The 23,374-nt window shown below is 32.5% G+C and overlaps 1 protein-coding gene across 1 annotated transcript; it reads left to right on the plus strand.

The window, feature by feature from the left end:
* The first annotated feature begins 2,274 nt into the window (after positions 1 to 2,274).
* Positions 2,275 to 11,913, plus strand: LOC123293114. Its single transcript, XM_044873829.1, has 3 exons — positions 2,275 to 2,733; positions 4,051 to 4,529; positions 11,771 to 11,913. Exons 1-3 carry the CDS (start codon positions 2,375 to 2,377, stop codon positions 11,911 to 11,913), a joined length of 981 nt encoding a protein of 326 aa, XP_044729764.1. The 5' UTR covers positions 2,275 to 2,374.
* Positions 11,914 to 23,374: the final 11,461 nt, after the last annotated feature.

Below are 23,374 nucleotides of genomic sequence, written 5' to 3' on the forward strand. Positions count from 1 at the left end.
ATTTAAAAAGTAAATGTCAGATTCAATTTAATTTTTTTTAACTGACTACAAACAAAAAAGGAGGAGGTTATCAATTCGACTGTATTTTTTTTTTTTTTTTAAATAGTTTTATTAATCTAGTTTTGGCGTGAAAGCGTAACAAACAAACATCCTTGCTTTCACATTTATATTACATATATAGGGATACAATTCATTTAACTTCTAACAAAACCATGGGTGTCATAATGGAAATGTTTTAGATAAATGGAAACCATGTTTTTTTTTATTATACACTAGGCAGCGCCACATGACGAATACAAATAGCGGTATTAATTGGTATTAATATTTGTTGAAAAAAAAAAAAACAAAAAGTAAACCGACTTCTAATGAAAAACTTTTCCAAACCAAATTGATATGCACTAAAAAGTAAACAAATTTCGATAATATAATGCAGTTAAAATTATACTTTTTGGAGTCGGCGTCAGCCAAGCTAGTGTAGCAAACTGTTCTACTAGAGTTGTTTCCTTGGCTGACGCCGATACAAAAATAACAATAATTTTAACTACATTATATTATCGTTATTTTTTTACTTTTTAGTGCATATCAATTTGGTTTGGAAAAGTTTTTCATTTGAAGTCGGTTTACTTTTTGTTAAAAGTTTCTTTTTATTTTGTGATTTTTAGTGAATCTGGAGTACACTAACTAATTTGTCACTAAAAAAAGAATCATCGAAATCGGTTGGCGTGATATTGAGTTATTCGCCCTCTTGCCGTGCATACTTAATGCAAGTTTAAGACTTTTATGGTTTTCCCATGGACTGAGAACTGGACCAAAATGGGACCACACGGGAAGCACCAGCTTTCAAATAGATAAAGAATCAACAAAATCGGCCCACTCAGTCGAAAGTTTTGAGGTAACACACATAAAAAGAAATACAGTCGTATTGATAATCTCCTTCTTTTTTGTTTAAAGTCGGTTAAAAATTAATTATTAATAAATAAATAAATAAATTATTGGCCAGTGGTTTGTATTCGATACTGGTAGCGTTGCTATTTAGCAGTTTTGACAACTAACTCGTACTTCAATAAGGGAACGCATGTTCCTAATGCATTTTATATTGAGTTAACAAACATGTGTATATTGTTGGGTTCTGGCGGCGTTATTCTGGAAACTGTGGTTCTAAAACACTAAATCAATCATATTATTATTCGGCCTATCTGACATACTAATTTTTGTATTTGGTCTACTTCGAATTAATCCTCAAGGATCTCCAAGTCTTCCTTATAAATAATTAAAACTTTTGGTGGTGGCAACCTACAGCCCTTATTACAAATAGGTTGATTACGTGATTATTGAATGATGTTTGTGTGTAAAAATATAAGATCTAAATAATTACATTCATTTTAACTACTTCCACCATATTTCTATCACAAAGTTTTGACATTTACTTAGTACGACTTATATTAAGCTAACGAAAGTAGACGAACAAACCCGAAAATTTACGAAGTTAGTAATTTTTGCTTACACCTTTACTCTCGCGACGAGAGAAATTCTCACAATTTCTTTATATATATATTTATGTCACCGACTCCAAAAATAACAATAATTGTAACTACATTATATTATCGTTATTTTTTTACTTTTTAGTGCATATTAATTTGTTTTGGAAAAGTTTCTTTTTTAGGTCGGTTTTTTTTGTTAAAAGTTTTTTTATTTTGTGCTTTTTAGTGAATCTGAAGTATAACATACCTAACTAATTTGCCACTAAAAAAAGAATCATCGAAATCGGTTGGCGTGATATTCGTCCATTTGTCGCGCACATACTCAATGCAAATTTGGGATTTATATGGTTTTCTCACGGATGTCATTGTAAGAAATGCCAAAATAATCAAAATCGGTTTACCCAGTCGAAAGTTCTAAGGTAGCAAAAATAAATAAGAAATACTAAGTAATGTAAAATTTAAAACCTGGGATGGTCGCTCTTATAAGGAATGCAAATAAAATCAACTAATGTAAGGAATGAATAAGGAATGAATATAACACCCCACGCTTTGAATTTTACATTACAATTAAAATTTATATCGACTTCTCATTACAATAAAGCGTGTTTTTTTAACTATTATTTATTTTTAGAGAAAAGCCTGAAAACAGCCATACAAAACTACGTTTACAGAAGTAAAAAATGGAAGAATCTAAAAGATCTAAGTAGACTGTTGAGTCCAACGACTCCCCAGAATGTTTTAATTACAATTTCAGACTTGTTTTAAATTTTTGACGTTAGCTAGTCAACAAAATTACACTAAATTTTATTTAAAAAGGGAGCTAAATAATTTTTTTTCTTCTAATATTCCAGTTTTTATAATAAAGGATTAAATTTCTAAATTACTTAGTGAAAATGCCAAACCGACCCAAAGTTATAAAATATGTTCTAAATGCAATCGTCGAATTGGGTGATAAGAATGGTTCACCATTAACAAGTATTATTGACCTAGTAAGGACAAATATTGCAATTGATGATGTAAAACCAAGACCGCATAATATTGCTTTACATACACGGCGTGCATTACAAATGGCTATTGAAGAAGGTCTTGTTGTGGAACCAATACGTGGTCGATATAAACTTGTTGTAGATGAGGAGGATACATTTATACCAAGGATTCGTCCAACAATATGTAAAAATCAATGCCAAAAAACAACACCCTCATCGAAACCGAATGATAATTTGGATAACCATGATAATCCTAATCTTGATAAGTAAATATTTAATCTCTTTTAAACATGTTTTTCGGGATTCGATGTAGTATTAACCCGATCATGTTAGTCAAAGTAAGCGACCAACCTCGGAATCTAACGGAATAAGCTGAATTTTTGTATCGCTAAGACACTGTTTGTCTTAAAATTTTTCTTATACGTCGGACCGTTTTTGAAATAGAGGGCGTAGAAGATGGAGCGCTCAGCTATACGTACCTTAGTGCATGGTCAATATTTTAAATATAATGTATTAAATAATTATTTAAGTAGTATTTAATCGATATTAAAGTGAAAAAATCGTATAATAGACAGGGTCAATCGTGAATCCCAGTCTATTATGCGTTAATTTTCCTTAATTATTCATTAAATACTACTTAAGTAATTATTTGATACCTTATATTTATAAATATTGACCGACGACTGAAGTACGTTAAGCTGAGTGCACCATCTGCTGCGGCCTATTTCAAAAACAGTTTCAGACAAAATTTTTAGAAAATTTCATCCTCTACAACTTTTAGAGTAAATGTAAATACGACTAAAGGCAAAAAACGAGATATTCACAAAAAACTGATTTTTGAGACCTTTGACCTTAAATATCTGAGGACGCGCACACGTGACCATATGTGACTTTTGAGACAACATTTGCACTATAAAAATAAAAGGTTTGTGCAAAAATTCAGCTTATTCCGTTAGATTCCGAGGTGAAACCCTAAGATGATTGGAGTATATGGCGTTTCTATCGGTATCGACATTGTGTATGTACTGACGAACGAGTATCGAAAATTTTTGATAAAATTGATTGCGTGTGAATTCTCTAAATTATGCGAAAACTTATGTCCTTAGTTGGAAAATTGATTCATCCTCTTCCTCTTAAAAAAAAGTTTTTACACAGCTACAAAAACTGATTTTTCAAACATTTTTTTTTTTTTTTCATATTGGAAACATTCATTTTCAAACATTTCATGGTAGATTTATAAAATTTAAAAATAAAATTCAATCGCCAATATCTCGGAGAGTATTGACTTTTTGAAATTAGGTTCAATGACACTTTTTGCTTAGAATTCATTCCAATATCGATTCCCATTGTCATTTTTAGCATAAATTTTTCCACCCTCAAGAAAGGGTGGTTCTCACATCCCGGGACAAGATCGTACAAATTTTTGTTTTAACTACTTAAAGTTAGCTTTAAACAATTCTGTCGCACAGTTTTTATAAACATTCATTGGCTTTCCCTGGATTCTGAAATTTTAAGATATTTATACCTTACGGCTCTCTGTTAATGTTAAATTTGCATTTATAAGATGTTTAATTTTTTTTAAGTACAAAAGTGGATGGTATAGTGTATTGCTCGTCATGTGGGGGTAAAAGACGTAATAAATGCACGAGAGCTAAACCAGATAAATGTGGTGGTAAGCGATGTAAACGATCAAAATGCTCAAAATGCTGCAAAAGCAAAAGACGCTGTGGTGAAAATCGAGGCGGATGTTCTGAGTGTAGACCTCCACCTATTCCTCGAACACCTTGTACTCCACCAACACCAAGACAACCATGCCCACCTAGTCCGCCATGCCCACCGAAAACACCTTGTGATTATTTTGAGAATGAGGGTTTTGATTGTCAAGCAGAAAATCCTTTACAAGATGATCGCAATGATCAAAAATCGCAAACACCTCGACCTATAAATAATAGAAATTGTCGTCGAAGTATTGATGCATTACCTCCTGAGAATGAAAATGAATTGTGTCGTGGAGAAAAAATTTTACAACTAGATTCTGATGGGAAAGAGCTCACAATTGAAAGTAAGTAAAACTTCGTTAATATCACCTTGTGTGCATGAAATCAAGGGTTCATTTTCAACAATTTAAAATAATAAAACAAGTGAAAACAAACAATTGACTGAGTTAATTGTTGAAATACCATGTATAGACAGTGTTGATGACGCAATCGTTTGTATTTTGACGCCACGTAAATAAAGAAAGATATCCACTCTTAAATAGCCACACACACATAACTGATATTCCCATATTAATACATACTATAAAATTTGCACCTAATCAGCGCTCTTGTGGGTAAACAGAGATGTTTACAAAAAATATGTTTCAAACAAAAGTTGTTTATTTTTTTATAAGGAACATTTTTTACATTTAAACTTTTGTTCTATCTCTAACGGTTTACAAAATGGATCCTACGGACCCAAGACCCAATTGACCTATGTTGCTCATTTACGTATTCGAACTCAATTGATGCGTCTTAAGCATGCTATAAAAATTTCAGCTTGATATCTCTTTACGTTTTTAAGTTATCGTGTTGGCAGACAGACGGACAGATGGACAGACAACCGGAAATGGACTAATGAGGTGATTTTATGACCACCTATATTCCACCCTATTCATAGTATCGGACACCTTTGTTGCACCAGGTAGAAAATAAAATTCAACAAGTGAAAACAAACAATTGACTGAGTTAATTGTTGAAATACCATGCATAGTCAGTGTTGATTTCTTTATCACATTACACATACAAACATGTGACACATACATAACTGATAATCAAGTATAGTACATATTATAAAATTTCCGCCTAATCAGTGATGTTTACGAAAAAATGTTTGAAACAAAAGTTGTTTAATTTTTGATAGGGAACATTTTTTACATTTAAACTTTTGTTCTATCTCTAACGGTTTACAAGATGGGTCCTACGGACCCAAGACCCAATTGACCTAAGATGCTCATTTACGAACTTGACCTAGCTTTTTACGTCCTGAGTACGCTGTAAAAATTCCAGCTCGATATATTTTTTCGTTTTTGAGTTATCGTGTCCACAAACGGACGGACAACCGGAAATGGACTAATTAGGTGATTTTATGAACACCTATGACAAAATTTTTTTCCTAGCATCATTATTTTTAAGCGTTACAAACTTGGGACTAAACTTATTATACTATGTACATTTCATATATATATGGTATAAAAACGAAAAGTCCTCTTCTATTTTTTGATCCGATACACTTACACCCATCCCTTCCTACACTTGCACACATATGCATACGTACACATAACGGTTTTAAAACTCTCACACTAGTAGTTGTTGTCAATTGCCGCTGTAGCGTGCTGCTGATTGATTGCCTATTTTAATTAATAGCTAATTATCAGTGCATCCTTAAAAAAAATGAAAGAGGACGAAGAATGAAAGTTTGTCGAAGAGTGAAACAATGAAATTAAATTGAAACCAGACTGAAAAATAATAATTAAATTATTTAAAAACCGAATCGAAAATAACGTATATTTCTACGCTATAGTGGATTGAGAGATAGAGCCGAGTGTTTCTCGTGATCTGTAGTTCTTCCAATGTAGTTGTCATTATGTATGTCATTATGGGTGTGGGGGTTTAACCTTTTTCGGTAAAGGGGGGTAAAACCCCTAAGGCAGGGGTGGAAGATGCGAGAGTGATAGTGAAAATCTACTCGTGATATGTAATATGCCCACCCTTTTGCCAATATAATTTACGTCACCTAAGAAGTGAAAATTGAAGTGGACGGATGAACTAGGCTTTGCCCTAGGAGTGAAGATAGATAATTAAAAAAATTATATTTTTTGTTTTGACATTTCATAAAATAGAGTGAAGGAGATACGATTTATGGACATCTGCTAATAATACTGTAAATAATGTTATTTATGTTTGGAGTTTTTATTAAATGTATTGCTTAATGTATACCTACATTAAGCAATACAATATATTATGGAATAAAAAAATCTTTACTAATATTATAAATGCGAAAATAACTGTCTGTGTGTTATGCAATCACGCCTAAACTAATGAATAGATTTTAAAATAATTTGATACAGAGGTAATCTAGAGCCTCAGAAGGAACATAGGTTTTTTTAATGCGAAAAAAAAGGCTGTAAGGGGTTGAAATAAGGGATGCAAGTTTGTATGGAAATTTCGTAATTTTTAAAGCTAGAAGCTTGAAACTTATTTTTTAGGCTTTTAGTTAGATATAAATAAATACGACTTTCAAAAGTTCTATTCTAACCCTTAGGGGATGAAAAACGGGGGCAAAGTTTGTATGGGACAGCGTAATTCTTTGGTCCATAATGTCGTATTTGTTTTATTAAATCTATAATCTAAAGCCTAGAAATAAGTTCATTTGATTTATAAAATTAGAAAGGATTTGTTTGTTACATAACATATTGCTGAAGGTATATCTTATTTAATAAATACTCCAAACTTAACCAACGATACTTACATTATTATTAATAGATGTCCATAAATTGTATTTCCTTCACATTTTATGAAATGTCAACAAATATCAAATTTTTTAATTTTCTTTTTTCACTCGTTGGGTGGCCTAGTCATCCTCCTAATTTTCACTTCTTAGATGACTTAAATTATATTGGCAAACGGGTGGACATATTACATATCACGAGCAAATTAACTTTCACCCTCGCACCCTCCTCCTTCGTATCAGAGGTTTTACCGAAAAAGGTTTTCCTCACACTCCCTTTACGTAATTACAACTACATTGGAAAGATTACAGATCACAAACAAAACTCGGCTCCATCTCTTCGTCCATAAGCTTTGTTTATAGCGTAGAATTGGAATAACTTAGTCAATTGTAGTTCTATCAACACGAAACTTTATAATCACGTAGCTTATAAATTTACGCGTATTTTTAAATGTTACTAACTACGACCCCCAGGAGCCGAGATAGAGCATTGATTGGCCCCCTATGTGTATTCAATTCGAAATCATCAGTTGCAACTAACCTAGCGAAGGTTCAACTGTCCACTATACGCAGTCCCTTGTGGAAAGACTCTCCCAGAAAAATTATTCAGAGTTAATATTATAGCATAGATAAATGTTTTTTCTTTAAAGTTCGATTCTATAAAGAGATTTCGTACAAATGCGAGACTGGCCGTATAAAATGCGGATGTCGGACTCATGGCTTATTTTGCTCCCATCATTGTTTGGGGTTTCAAGGAAAACCTTGTGCTAACGTAGAACAACCGTTAGAGATAGAAGAAAAAGACGATAATTTAAATATTATTGACAATCTTGTCTCGAAGAAAGTAGCCGTGACTTGACTCACAACTACAAAAAGACAGTAACATGGATAACAACAATGAAACTCATCTAACTGCCAAAAGGACAAAGTATTTGTAATTAAGTCTGCGCATTTGTAAAATAATTATTATTATTATTTTTATTGTATCATCCATCTGTGATAAACGAGTGTCGAGTATTTAATATTTGTATAAAAGGATAAAAGTTCATTTTAACTACTTTCCTTAAAAATCATATTAGAACATCAGGATAAGAAATAATTTAAAGCATTTTTTAGTAAATTACGAATCCGTCGGCAAGGGTAGTGAAAAACTCAGTTTTTCTTTAATTTGCTAAATTTTCTTGGTCAATATTTTCAAGCCTACAAATAAATAAATAAGTTAGGTTAATTAAAACAAGTGCAAACAAAACCATTAACTGATTAAATTGTTGAAATACCATGTATAGACAGTGTTGATTACTCTATGACATTACACATATATATGTCACACATGCTTAACTGATATTCGCATATAATACATACTATACAATTTACACCTAATTTGCGCCCTCACGTGAAACAGTGATCTTTATGAAAAAATGTTTCAAACAAAAGTTGATTATTTTTTTATAATGAATAGTTTTTACATTTATACTTTTGTTCTATGTCTAACGGTTTATAAGATGGGCCCTACGGGCCCAAGACCCAATTGACTCATGGGTTGCTCATTTACGAATTCGACCTCACTTTTTACGTCCTGAGTACGTTGTAAAAATTTCAGCTTGATATATTTTTCTTTTTTGAGTTATCGAGTTGACAGACAGACGGACAGACAACCGAAAATGGACTAATTAGGTGGTTTTATAAACACCTATACCAAAATTTTGTTCATAGCATCAATATTTTTAAGCGTTACAAACTTGGGACTAAACTCAGTATACCTTGTATATTACATGGTAGATAAATAATATTACATATTATTTATGGTATAAAAACGTCGTTAAAAATAAGTATTATTTACCTTTTTTATTATTAAATATGTTTTTTTATTATTAAATGTACAAAAATTATAAAAATATACTCAATAAAATAATGTTATTTGTTCTTCAAATATATAAGTATTAAGTATTAAGATACAAAATTACAAAAAGATGGTATTTATTTCAAAAAATCTGCCTTACCGGCGGCAGCTTCAATATTGAAGACGATACAAGACGACTCATTCTAACTCGATCCCGTATCCCGTTAAAAGCATAATTAGGATCAAATCAAAGAGTGAAAAAACCTCATAGACCCGTGCTAACTCGCCCCATTAAAGGCATGGTCAAATCCAATTTCACAGGGTGGACGCCAGGGTAAAAAAACCGGCATACCCGTGCTTACTCGACCCCATTAAAGGGACAGCCAACCCGTAGGTTGCAAGGTGAATTTAATCACAGGGTGAACGTAAGGACCTAAAAACTCGCAGACCTGTACTAACTCGATTCCATTAAAGGCATGGCCAACCTGTGGTTCACAGGGGAAAGCAGTAATTTGCGATTTTTTTGCCTCTTGCGTTCACTCTGAATCCACTCTGTGATTATTGGGCTGGCCATGCCTTTAATGAGGTCGAGTTAGTACGGGTCGGCGAGTTTTTTTACCCTTGTGTTCACTCAGTGATTGAATTCACTCTGTGATCTACGGATTGGCCGTGCCTTTAATGAGGTCGAGTAAGAACGGGTCTGCGGGTTTTTTGGCCCTGGCGTTCACTCTGTAATCTTCGAGTTGATTATGCATTTAATGGCGTCGAGGATCGATTTAACACGGGTCTGCGATTTTTTTACCCTTGCGTTCACCCTGTGATTGAATTCACCCTGTGACCTACGGGTTGGACATGCTTTTAATGGGGTCGAGTTAACACGGGTCTGCGGGCTTTATGGCCCTTGCGTTCACTCTATAATTTGATGTTAACCATGCAATTAACGTGATCAAGTTTGCATGAGTATCGTGGATTAACAGTTTTTTTAGAGTTTCATACTATCCTTCAATTGTATCTCCACGCCTATTCTATACATTTATACACAAGAAATACTTGAAATTGTTTTTTTATTCTGATTTTCGAGGATGATTTCTAAGAAAAATGGTTAAACTGAACTTTTACCGAAAATTCGTATTATACGCGCATAATAAAATAGTCGAATCCTTTACTCTACTAATTATACGTAATATTTACTACATATACGTTGCCCTATTAGCTCAGATGGTTAAGACATAACAATTCCATCCGCGGTACGCTTAGGGTAGCGGGTTCGATTTCCGACGTCGCAACAAAATTTATTTAATTAATAGTTGTGATGGGCTGCTGTAGTGCATGGTATATGCATGAAGGAGGTACACTCAGCCTCTGAAATTGAGAAGCTGATATATGAAATTATTTGCGGAAATATGGTAAAACACATATATGGTATCACAATGTGCTCTATATCTTAAGTGTGTCCTTCGTGGGCAACCAATATAACCTAACCTACTACATATACTTGACAAATTCAAACATTCAGTCCTATGATGGATAGAGCTACAATTGACAAAGTTATTCCATCTGTTTATATCGTAGAAAAATGCGTTATTTTCGATTCAGTTTTCAAACAAATTATCATTTTTCACACAATTGCTTTTTAACAATAACGCCTATTTTCATAAAGAATTGAATTTCTCGGCAACTACACATCTCGCAGGATTCCGCTTGCAGCCACTTATTGAGGACATCAAGCCGCATAATTTCTGAGATTGTTTACTCTATAAATTAGTTATTGCTAAATTAATTGCAAAATTAAATTTTCATTTTTAAATGTTTTTTTTTTTTAGATTTTCGCGAAATAAATTAACAGACTTTTATGCTAATAATACCATTTTGTAGATTTTTACAAAATCTAAAACATTTGCATTAAAATTTTTGCGATATAAACGATAGGTTGGTCTCTAGATTATAATGACCGATTTTCTTATATTTTTCGATCGAAAGATGATCCGCTATTTTGTTTCTGCAACTTTTATTTGGATGCACTACCTCGCATATCCATATTTAACCTAAACTCGACCTTATAAAATTACTTTCAATCTATTAGAATTAGCTTTGCTAACTCAATATCTTTTTTCTTCATTTGATTGGCCTATAGTTCATAAAAAAACAATACTTAGACTGTAAAAGTTGTTACAAAAACTGCCTAAGGTATGATTCCTATGCTGCGTCTGACGCGCACATGTTGAAGAATACTTGACTGTTTCTTCTGTGTCAGTTGTGTACGGTTCAAAGTTTTGTATATATGTATGTGTTGTTGCATCTGAAAAAACAGTCTAAGCAATTTCCTCGTCAGTAGATTTTTTGGAAGCTGGTGGAAAATATTTGCCTGAGAAAATGTTTGCCTTGACTCTCAGAATTAGGATGGGACAGAAATACCCTTCTTCCTGCGACCACATTCTGTATATTAAACTTTTTTTTTATTTCTTGGATTTTATATTATGGATAATTTCCAGCATTTTTTGGATTCATGACATTGCTTATTAGGAAAAAATAATGCAGATTTTCTCCAATAACTCGTTATTGACAAAAATAAAGATTATTTTATGATTCCGATCAAAAATTTAATTTGAATGTTGATTTAGAGAAAATTGAAAAAGCACAAGTACGCATGAATATTACTTTGTTAGGTACAATCAGGCAAACATTTTTCACCGGCTTTCATAAAATTTTACTGACGAGGAATCGATTCCTCGGTCACAGGCTTAATTTCCTACAGTATAAATGTACATTCACTACTAAGTCTATTTGTGTCCGTTTTATCCAAAAATAAAATGGTTTCAAGTCCTCTTAAAGGTAGAAATAGATAAGTGTGCTTCCTACTTCTGATTAAGATAGGCTTGAAAAAATTTTAGTTACTAGCCTAAAATTCTGGTAAAGACAGTAATAGGGAATGTGGAGAGGTGACGAAATATTAAGAATATTTGTTTTTGTCTTAGAATTGTATTTTGGTCCTGGATCTCTTGATCAATGTCCATTAATAAATCCACATGAACCTGCAGAACAAATGGATTCTGCTGATCCTACAGACGGGAGTAACAACAAGAAAACACAAGATTTAATGAATGAATATATAATTTAAAAATGAAATTTTAAAAATATTTTTTAACATGTTAATATTTCTTATATAGATACGTTTATAATTGATGCTTATTTATTTATAAAAACGTCCATTATTAATTGTTTGTTGTAATCTAATCATAATTGTTTAAATAAAAGTTTGTTTTATACATCGGATTTTTACCAATTAATATCCCCGAACAACAAAATTTGATTTTTTTTCAAGAAAGTATACTTTTCAAATGGTTTTAAGACGTGCTTAATTCAATTTTTTTTTTCATATCACTTTTTGGCTCAAAATATGAGAAAAAATATTTTCTCATATTAGAAATTGTTACATTTATTTTAGCTCCTGGAGTATTAAAAACATTAAAAGCTCGCATATCCGAGATAGTGAGAGAAAAAAAAATCTATAGAATGTTTAGCTAATAATATATATGAAAAAAATTAACTCTTAAAAAATTGTGCTCTCGATTTTTAACCCCGAAGAGGCGTATTATAAGTTTGACCGCTGTGTGTGCCTGTTTTTATCATCGTAGCTGTTAAACGGATGAACCGATTTTTTTTGTTTGTTTGAAAGTTAATTTATCGGAGAGCGTTCTTAGTTATGTTTCAAGTGAGATTTTAGGGTTCCGTACCCGAAACAACTTAACAGAGGCGACGATAATCAAAATGGATTGTTTGGAGAGAGCTATAAGGAAAAAGTTAATTTAATGGAGTGTTCCTAGCTATGTTTAGTTTAACTAAATATTTATATAGAGATAGAAATTGGTAAAAGAATACTTGTTTATATAAATTCTTATTTATGTATCAATATTTAAATTTATTTATTTATTTTCATATTTTTTATTAACTGAAAAAATTTCTAGAAAACGGTAGATTCAGAAAAGAGCAGAACGGTTGAAATGATGAAAAAGGGTAGAACTACTATTTAAACGGTAAATATAAAGGTTTAAAATTAGAACGAGTTTAAATTAGCCAACACAATTATGGTCTCTGTCTTTTATTTGGTTTTGGAAAATTCGTTTTTTTTCAACTTTCTAGCTTCAAAATTGACCGACTGCTCATTCAATCAAATTCAACCATTGAAATGTTACATTGGACCTTGCGTTTCTCAGAGGATGCAATTTTTTTATCGATGTGTGGAGGGGGTCAGAGAAAGCTTAACTACAAGTTTGTGGGGTTGCAACCCTTCTTTCAGACAAAATTTGTAGAAAATTTTGTCTGTAACTTTTTTTTGTACATTAAACCGTTTTGGAAATAGAGGGCGCAGAAGATGGTGCTCTCAGCTTAACGTACATCAGTGCTGGGTGCTATCTATTATGCTATATTTTATGCTATCCTTTGTTTACTTAGATGTGCAATGTAACTAAATAAAGATGGTAAATCAACAAAATTTTGTTTGTAGCATCAATATTTTTAAGCGTTACAAACTTGGGAATAAAGTTAGTGTACCTTGATATATATTTCATTTATACAAGGTAAAAAATCCCCCTACCAAAATTAACTCCCCTTAAAAAGTTTTCTCTCCTTCCAAAATTCCCCCTTTAAATTTCTTAATCTACCACCCACGAAAACCCCCCTCAAAATTGTCAATCAACAAATCAACTCCGCCACAATGTTCTTCCAAAAAAAAAAAAAAAAATTTTACGCCCCTGTAAATTACCCACCCCATATATTCCCTCCCATCAATAACTTTATTTCTGGTTGACTGTTGAAAATCCCATCTTTCTAGTATGTATAGAACTGAAAAACGTAATTTTCGATTAATTTGACTTCATTTCGAGTCGATTGGTGAAAATCCCATCGTTCTAGCATGTATACAACAGAAAAACACAGTTTACGCGGGTTTTCTCATTTTGGATGGGGGAAGGAGTCACCAATGAAAAAGTTTCAACCAGTGAATCAATGATTCATTTACTATCCATCAACCCACTTTCCCCGCTTAGCCTACCACCAACTAGTGGTAGTTTAGTTTAATCAATTATATTCTAAGACAGACAATTAGCTTTTGGCCACTGAGCTCGATTAAATAGTACCTACTCTTCCCATCAACATCAACAACATTTTAATAATTACCGCCAAATCTAAGCCGAAGGCCATCTAATTGACCAAGATATAGAAGTAAAGTACGTGTTTAGCGGGCGAGCTAAGCGGAACCAAGCATAGTATGGCTATTTATGAACTGGAGCTACTCACTGGCGGATTTACCGGGAAACAAAGGAAGCAATTGCTTGGGGCCCCGCTTGGACAGGGGCCCCAAAAAATGGAAAATTTTCAAAACACATTCGAAAATTTGAAAAAAATAAATAAATAACACATGAAAAAAAGAAAAAATCCATGTCAACAATATCGATCATTCATTGTCCCCAAACGATTTGAAATTAGTTTAAATCTGTATTTCCCGCGTATAGTTGGCGCTTCGGTCGCTCGTATTTGTATCTTCGTCTGAACAGCTGTAATTCTAAAAGCATCATCGTCTCTTACACACAGAGTAATAGGTAATTATATTGTACCTCAGATTTCAATAACATAAAAAAACTCACTTCAACTTTGAATCAAAACTAGTTTACAATGAGGGTTCCAAAAAAATGAGGTTGCTTGGGGCCCCGTCAGAGGTAAATCCGGCACTGGAGCTACTGGTTACGCTGCAAGCGCAACGAGCTCCAAGAGGTAGGTCATATAGTCGCGAGTGGGCTAAGCGGGCGGTCTAAGTATCGCTATTAATGAATTTTAGCTGCAAGTAAATTAAGATGCATAATCACTGATCAAAAGTTATTATCAAATAAATTGTAGGTGAAACGAACCGCCTCAAATAGCATAATAGCTATTAAAAAGCCCCCCTTCCGCTGTCCAAGGAGGTGGAATAATGATATGTTATCTCTTATTATATTATAAATGTGAAAGTAAGTATTTTTGTTTGTTTGTTTGCTTGTTAACTTGTTACGCTTTCATGCCAAAATTAGCGAATGGTTTTTAATGAAATTTTACATCAATATAGCTCATACACCAGAATAACACATAAACTATAAATTATAAAGATATAGACATTAAAAAAAAAAAATAAATATATTAAATATAATCTGACATTTACTATTTTAAATTTTTATAGATATCTTTAATTTTTGGTCAAAAATAATGATCTCAGATGGAGCAAAGTGATCATTTTAAACCATAAATTAATGATTTCGGTAAAAATTTAAAACAGCTTTTCTGATATACTCAATCAATTATGACTATTTTACAATTTAAAAAATTGAAAACTGTGCATATCTTTTAGCTGCGTAAAACAATCCCTTCAAGTGTTATAGAAGGGGGTAAGTGAGATCAAGAAGGGTTGAGGCTATAGAGCGGTGGTTTTTACTTAAGCCCAGTGAAGCGGGCGGATATCAAGCTAGTTTTGAAAAATACGTCATTTTTGAGTATGTTGCTTTAAAACATTTCAAAAATTTTTGCGCCTATAGAATGTTAAATTGTCAGCAAATATAGTGGGCTACATTTTATTTTCTAAAAAATGAAGGTTCCGCTCCAAAAAATTTGAAACTCATGAAATTGTGAACAAACGGGTAGGCAAGTGATAGCACGGTAGTGAATTCAATATCACGGTAGTCTTTGTTATACCATGTATATGAAATATACGTAGTATATTAAGTTTGTAACGCTTAAAAATATTGATGCTATGAAAAAAATTTTGGTTTAGGTGTTCATAAAATCATCTAATTTGTCCATTTCCGTATGTCTGTCTGTCTGTCGTCTGTCGTCTGTGGTCTGTCGTCTGTTCGATTGCGTCATCAAAACTGGTCTATACATGGTATTTCAACAATTAACTCAGTCAATTGTTTGTTTTCACTTGTTTAAAGTTAAAATTGCTTAGCAAACATGACATTCATTGACTGTTAGGCGGTACGAAGTTCACCGGGTCAGCTAGTTTGATATAAACAAGATCGGTATTATGCGTTATGAACGTATAAATATAACAAAGTAATATCGGTTTACTCCTGGCTACAATTTTTTTTTTTAACAATAAGCATTATTTTAATTAAGGGTATATTCATAAACATACGTTCAAATAAGAGTGCAAATAACTTAGAAAATATACAAAATAGAATAAACAAGTGAAAACAAATAATTGATTGAGTTAATTGTAAATACCCCGTACAGAAAGTGTTGAATGTCAGTGCTTGTATTAGTGCTTGTTTTGTAAATTAGAAGAGTCAAACAACGAACACAATTATGGCCGCCGAAAGGTTTTTATATGGTTTTGGAAATGTATTTTCTAGATTTTTTTCCTTTTTCGATAAAGTTTCACAAGACCACTAGTTGAAGCTACTTGCAAATTTTCAACTGCCTATTGTAGTGTCATCTGACCTGTAGAATTAAATAACTTGTAGTGACAACCTGGCTTTAGAATGCTTGAATAAAAACACTATGAAAAAAATTGTTTTAAAAGTGACGATATTTGAAATAATTTAAAACGATTTTGATTGGCTACTGACCTGTGATGTCAATTAGTAAGTATTACATATTTTCAAAAACTGTTTTAACATTGTTTGCACTTTTGTTTATTGAATAACTCGCATATTTTTAATTTTGCACGAAAAATGGGTATTACCAAAGTTATTTAGAATTAAATTTTCTACAATTTTTTAAAACTTTTTTCCTAGGATCGATATTTTTCGATTTAGACCCGAAAAAAGGTGGTCATGAATTTTTGTTTGTTGCATAACTAGTTTTCTTTTAATTTTACACGAAAAATTAATTATTACCCAAGTTATTTGAAATTAAATTTCCTACAATTTTGGTCGTTATCAATTTTTTCTTAGGATCGAAATTTTCGATTTAGACCTGAAAAGAGGTGGTTGTGAATATTTGTTCATTGCATTACTCGTTTATTTTTAATTTTACGCAAAAAATTGTTACCACTGAAGTTTTGAGGAATTAATATTCTTACAATATTTGTCCTCATCAATTTTTTTTCATTACTGATATTATTGTTTTTCGGACCTAGTGTCAGAACGAGTCACCCTATAGTAGTGATGAAGACTCAGATGGTCCACACTTGGCCGATCATCGACTAAACGTTCCAAACGAACATAATTTGAATTTTGAAGGCTTTTCAGAAATGTACTAGTGAAAAAATAGTTAGTAGTAAATTTACATTTGTTTCATTGAAATAATTATTTAATTTACACCCCTCTCTCTTTCCCTTTACCGTAAGCGTGCGTCACAAAAATATGAACCTTAGAAAAAGGTCGGCATTAAAGTTAATGCAATCTCCATTTTAAAAAGACTATTTTACCATCGTTTTGACGAAAAAGATCAATAATACAGAACATGACAGAAAAATCGATGCTAGACAAAAATTGATGAGAACCAAAATTGTAAGAAATTTAATTGCTAACAACTTTGTCGATGACTATTTTTACGTAAAATTAAAAATAAACGAGTTATGCAACAAACAAAAATTCATAACCACCTTTTTTTGGATCTAAATCGAAAAATATCGATCCTAGAAAATAATTGATAAGAACCAAAATTATAGAAAATTTAATTATAAAATAACTTTGGTAATAATATTTTCCGTGTACAATTGAAAATAAACGAGTTATTCAAAAATATCTAATATGTTTGAGAATATGTAAAACTTACGAATTGACGCCACAGTGCTATTCGTATAACTCCGTGAGTTTCCGGATCGTTTCCGCCAATTTGAATTTTAATGATTTTCATTATTTTTTTCCTCGGAAAAAATTAGCCCATTCATCGAGACATTGACTTTCATTTTAAAAATAAACTGTGAAAAAGGTCAATTAACACGAATACGTAATAGTAACAGTACAAATTGCTGTTACATCTACGCCACTTTTATATTATTGAAGAAAATGGACACCAAAGCTTAGTCCTAATTTTCGCTTTCGGGGATAAACAGTGATGTTTACGAAAAAATATTTCAAACAAAAGTTCGATTCATAGATCGATCCTATCATGGAATTCATTAAAAATGACGGACAATCAAATCTTACAAGGTTCAGAAAAGGGGAAAATATTTTGGTGTGAACCTACAAGTTATGAATAAAGCAATTAAATAAAGAAAGTTATTTGTGTTTTATTTAACCATCCTGATATCTAACAGATCAGAAGTGGGATTGTCTCAAGCCTTGTGAAATTTTCAATTAAAGTTGCCTTAAGAAAAGCTGAAAATTGTTTAAATTTCAAGGATTGCTTTCTGTAAAATTAAAGTGAAAAGTTATATATTTTGGCGGTAAAGTAGCCGTGTATGAGTAATATTTTATATTGTGCGCATCCAGTATAGTCATAGGGCTTAGCGAAAAAAAACTGCATTTTATGCAGAAAGCAAGCCACTTTGCCCAGTGATACTAGGGACCAATATGAATGATTTCATCCGAGGAAACACAAATTTCATCCACTGGAATTCAAGATGGCGGACCTTTTCCAAAATGGAGTCTGCATACTTTAAAAAATTTATAGAATCAAAACGGTTGCACCGATTTAAGTGATTGAGGTGTCATTCGATTCCTATTAACATCTCTAATCAAACGAAAAACATACCATTTAAAAAAATAAAGATGGCGGGCGAATATTAAGAAAAATGTGTAATTTTTCCATAAATTTTTTCATTCTGGTGAAAATAACAACTAAATATCGTACGATATGGTCACATATTTTTTTATTTAAATAAAACCTGATTATATTAGCTACAAAATAAAAAAAATTGCTTGACAATTCGTCAAGTAGTTTTTGAACTATAAGCATTACAAAAGAAGCGTCTGGTTTTGAAAGCCTTCATTGCACGTAATGTGATGCAATGTACTATACTAAAGTAGACATGTACTTTCTACCTGGAAAGTACTCCGAAGTTAATGAAATTTTTACAGGCTATTTGGGGGTACTCTAGGATGTCTATAATAAGTTTTCGACCTTGAGAATCCTGTGCTAACTTGAAGGGGAGGGGCAAAAACACCAAAATTTTCGAACTTTTTACAGTTTTTCGCTTATATCTCGTTACTTAAGCCAATTTTGTGATCTATAGTCGCTTACAAAGTTGTAGAACATTAAATTTTCTAAAATTTGGTATTTAAAAGGATTTTCTAGAGTTATTAGTGTCCGAGATACAGCCGATCAAAGGTAGACAAAGTTACTCGAAATGTAAAAAAGTAGCCGAAACATGAAGGTTTTGTCCCTATAACTATTTATTACCATCATATCACGTTAATTATATTAATCGCACATCAATATCAACAGTTAAATTCAACTAAGGCCACAGTCCTACTCCCTACCCCTTCCCTAAGTATCCCCCTTCCCCAAACGTGAAGGTCTCTCATTTTAATGTAAAAAGTGCAATTTTAGAAAAATTCACCCACATCAAATACTCTTACGTTGTACACACAATGTCATGTCAAGGGGTGGGAGGAGGTTCCGCCGACCAAGATTATTATTTTGATTTGCAGTTTCCATATTTTCGTTATTATTTTTTCAAGATAATAATTTTTTCATCATTAATTATTATTTTCATTCAAAATAATTTTGTTTTATGATTTCGGAATGTTTTTATTTATTTAAAACATTATACATTTAAAAACTCGGAAAAGTTTAAAAATTTGTGGGAAAATGTAAACTTCATTATTCAAGTGATTGTGTATGATATATAGTAATAAAGCTCTTATTTAAAGTAAATAAGTAAATTTGTTAATACAATCTCTACCTTTGTTAATCAAGTTTACCCTCATGCAATTGAATAATTGATTGATTGAAAATGATTAAAAAAAAAATCCATTATTGGGGTAGCATTTTCTATTTTATCGAATTTCACAAACATTTTCATTGATGTTATTTGGAAAAATCATTAAATGTCAGCTTGTCAGACTACCGTCAACTAGAGATGCTGCCAAGTACCACTCATACAAGACCTACTTTTTAAGTTCAGGCGTAGGTGGCAAGTCAAGAAAGCCATCAACATTACCCTTTTCAATGGGGAAGGAAGTTTACCAAACAAGGTAGGTATTTTGTTAATTATTTTCGTAACAACATGCAGGTCTACAGGTCTGGTACCCATCACCACAACGATGGACACTGCTCCAGAACATCTGCTTCATATAATAAGCTGCAAGTGTGCGAGTGGTTGTCCTACTGCAAGCTGCAGCTGTTAAAAGCCTGGTCTGTTGTGCTCTGCAGTGTACAAGCCCTGCACAGCAAGCTTAAACTTCAATCGGCCTGACACCAACGAAGCTGATACGAATAATGAGAGTGAGGACACCACAAATCTCCCCTTTTCTCCATTACCAAAATTACATGAGGAAGACAAGCCCATGGACTTTGATGACGAGGAGTCCAGCAGCCACCCAACGCTTAAAGATTTTCGTAACATGATGTGTTACCTCTATGAGTCTTTTGATTATTTAATCCTAATTATTCATAATTATCTCCTGAATTTGATTTTTGTACATTTTTTCCACTAAATTTTCCAGACCTTTATTTGTGAGTATTTGATGTGGGTGAAGGTTTCTAAAAATGCACTTTTTACATTAAAATGAGAGACCTTCACGTTTGGGGAAGGGGGATACTTAGGGAAGGGGTAGGGAGTAGGACTGTGGCCTTAGTTGAATTTAACTGTTGATATTGATGTGCGATTAATATAATTAACGTGATATGATGGTAATAAATAGTTATAGGGACAAAACCTTCATGTTTCGGCTACTTTTTTACATTTCGAGTAACTTTGTCTACCTTTGATCGGCTGTATCTCGGACACTAATAACTCTAGAAAATCCTTTTAAATACCAAATTTTAGAAAATTTAATGTTCTACAACTTTGTAAGCGACTATAGATCACAAAATTGGCTTAAGTAACGAGATATAAGCGAAAAACTGTAAAAAGTTCGAAAATTTTGGTGTTTTTGCCCCTCCCCTTCAAGTTAGCACAGGATTCTCAAGGTCGAAAACTTATTATAGACATCCTAGAGTACCCCCAAATAGCCTGTAAAAATTTCATTAACTTCGGAGTACTTTCCAGGTAGAAAGTACATGTCTACTTTAGTATAGTACATTGCATCACATTACGTGCAATGAAGGCTTTCAAAACCAGACGCTTCTTTTGTAATGCTTATAGTTCAAAAACTACTTGACGGATTGTCAAGCAATTTTTTTTATTTTGTAGCTAATATAATCAGGTTTTATTTAAATAAAAAAATATGTGACCATATCGTACGATATTTAGTTGTTATTTTCACTAGAATGAAAAAATTTATGGAAAAATTACACATTTTTCTTAATATTCGCCCGCCATCTTTATTTTTTTAAATGGTATGTTTTTCGTTTGATTAGAGATGTTAATAGGAATCGAATGACACCTCAATCACTTAAATCGGTGCAACCGTTTTGATTCTATAAATTTTTTAAAGTATGCAGATGCCATTTTGGAAAAGGTCCGCCATCTTGAATTCCAGTGGATGAAATTTGTGTTTCCTCGGATGAAATCATTCATATTGGTCCCTAGTATCACTGGGCAAAGTGGCTTGCTTTCTGCATAAAATGCAGCTTTCGATGAAAATATCACCGTAAGCCCTAAGACTAGTAGTGCGTTATTGGTTTGTGTATTGGTTTGGTATGGTGTGTTGTACATACAACTTGGAGTAGCAGTCATATCGGTGCGATTGTACAATACCATTGAATAATACTGTCGATATACAGTCAACAGTAGTACGACAGTCATGTTCATGCTATTAAAAGACGCGAGTTCTCATGGATTTGGAGCCATACTACTTCAAAAACAAGACGACAATCAATTGCATCCTATTTGTTACGCTAGTTGGCAGGCTACCGAAGCCGAATTAAAGTATCATAGTTTCGAACTCGAAATGTTAGCTATTATAAAAGCTTTAGATAAATTCCGAATTTATTTGTTAGGTAAGCATTTTGTTATTGTCACAGATTGCAACGCGCTAACTCAAACACTGCAAAAGAAAAATGTATGTCCACGTATTTGTCGATGGGGAATTCAATTACAAGAATACGACTATAGTTTACTTCATCGAAAAGGTGAACAGATGAAGCATGTCGATTCGCAGAGTCGATCATTTGAAGTTAATTGTATCGAAAACGACGAAATGTTCGATATAGCAGTCGCGCAAAACAAGGACCAGGAGATAATTGATCTTAAATTGAAACTGTTGCTCAATAACAATCACGATAAAGACTTTACAATAATAAACAATAGGTTAATGAAGAAAACTCAAGATAATTATTTACTCGTAGTACCTAGATCTATGCGAAAACAGTTAGTAATAAGTACCCATGAAAATCTTTGTCATTTAGGAGTCGATAAAGTATTAACTAAGTTACGTGAAAACTTCTACTTCCGAAATATGAGAAAATACGTTAGGAAATGTATCTCAAATTGCGTTAAATGCTTAGAATATAACCACAAACGTATTACTAACGAAGGGTTCTTGCACCCAATGGATTCTTACATCCAATTACAGAGCAAATTACCGAAGATATAGAAAATCATAATTTTATACAATCAAGAATTGATAATCGTACTATAGCTACAGGTAAAGTAAAAGCCGCGCAGGAAAAATCAAAAATTGCTTATGATAAAAATAGACGCGCACATAAACGTTATAAAGAAGGTGATTTCGTGATGATCCGCAAAAGCTCATACGACCCCAATAGTAATAGCAAACTTACAAAAAAATTTATAGGACCATACACTATAAAAAAAGTTTTAGAAAATGATCGCTATCTTATAACTGACATACCCGGTTACTCACTTACCCAAAAACCATATAATGGAATACTTTCGCTGGAAAGAATAAAACATTGGATAAATTTAAATAACTCCGGCCAAAGTGATACTGAAGACGACCCTGTTAGTGATTCTGTCATTGAGGACAATGAATACGTGTCAGAATGACCGAACTGTTAGAGTACTGCCCTGATTATGGCAGCACATGGTAGTCAATACCTTAATTCTCCCCCGCAACCCAATCAATCATACTAAGTAGTAAAGTAGTTAAGTTTAGAAGTAGCACTCGAATGGAATAGATGTGTGAACCTACAAGTTATGAATAAAACAATTAAATAAAGAAAGTTATTTGTGTTTTATTTAACCATCCTGATATCTAACATTGGTATATTAGCTATGCGAAAATCTAGAAAACTTTCTGTCCCCTCCAATGTAGAGCCATGCAAATGGAACAATCCAATCCATTTCATATGATTTTTACTTAACTGTGCCCGCCGATAATACCGATTAACCCTGATAAATTTAAGGGAGCCTATCTTTAATTAATTTTACAATAACTCAACTCTAAATTATTTCCAAAATTGTGTTTATAATCTCTTCACAGCAACTGGCCTATTTCTGGGTTGCTTTGTTTACCTGAATGTTTGTTTCGCCTACTATTTTTATTTCAATAAATATATATACTCTGTCATTATGAATCAAAATTTTCATTTATAAT

The sequence above is a fragment of the Chrysoperla carnea genome, chromosome 2 (genome assembly GCF_905475395.1).
Source record: "Chrysoperla carnea chromosome 2, inChrCarn1.1, whole genome shotgun sequence".
Lineage (NCBI taxonomy): Eukaryota > Metazoa > Arthropoda > Insecta > Neuroptera > Chrysopidae > Chrysoperla > Chrysoperla carnea.

Excerpts from the sequence above, each read along its gene's own strand:
- LOC123293114 (XM_044873829.1), top strand. The coding sequence starts at position 2,375 with ATGCCAAACCGACCCAAAGTTATAAAATATGTTCTAAATGCAATCGTC. Across the intron at positions 2,734-4,050 it reads GATAATCCTAATCTTGATAA|TACAAAAGTGGATGGTATAG; the intron begins GTAAATATTTAA and ends ATTTTTTTTAAG. Across the intron at positions 4,530-11,770 it reads GAAAGAGCTCACAATTGAAA|AATTGTATTTTGGTCCTGGA; the intron begins GTAAGTAAAACT and ends TTTTTGTCTTAG.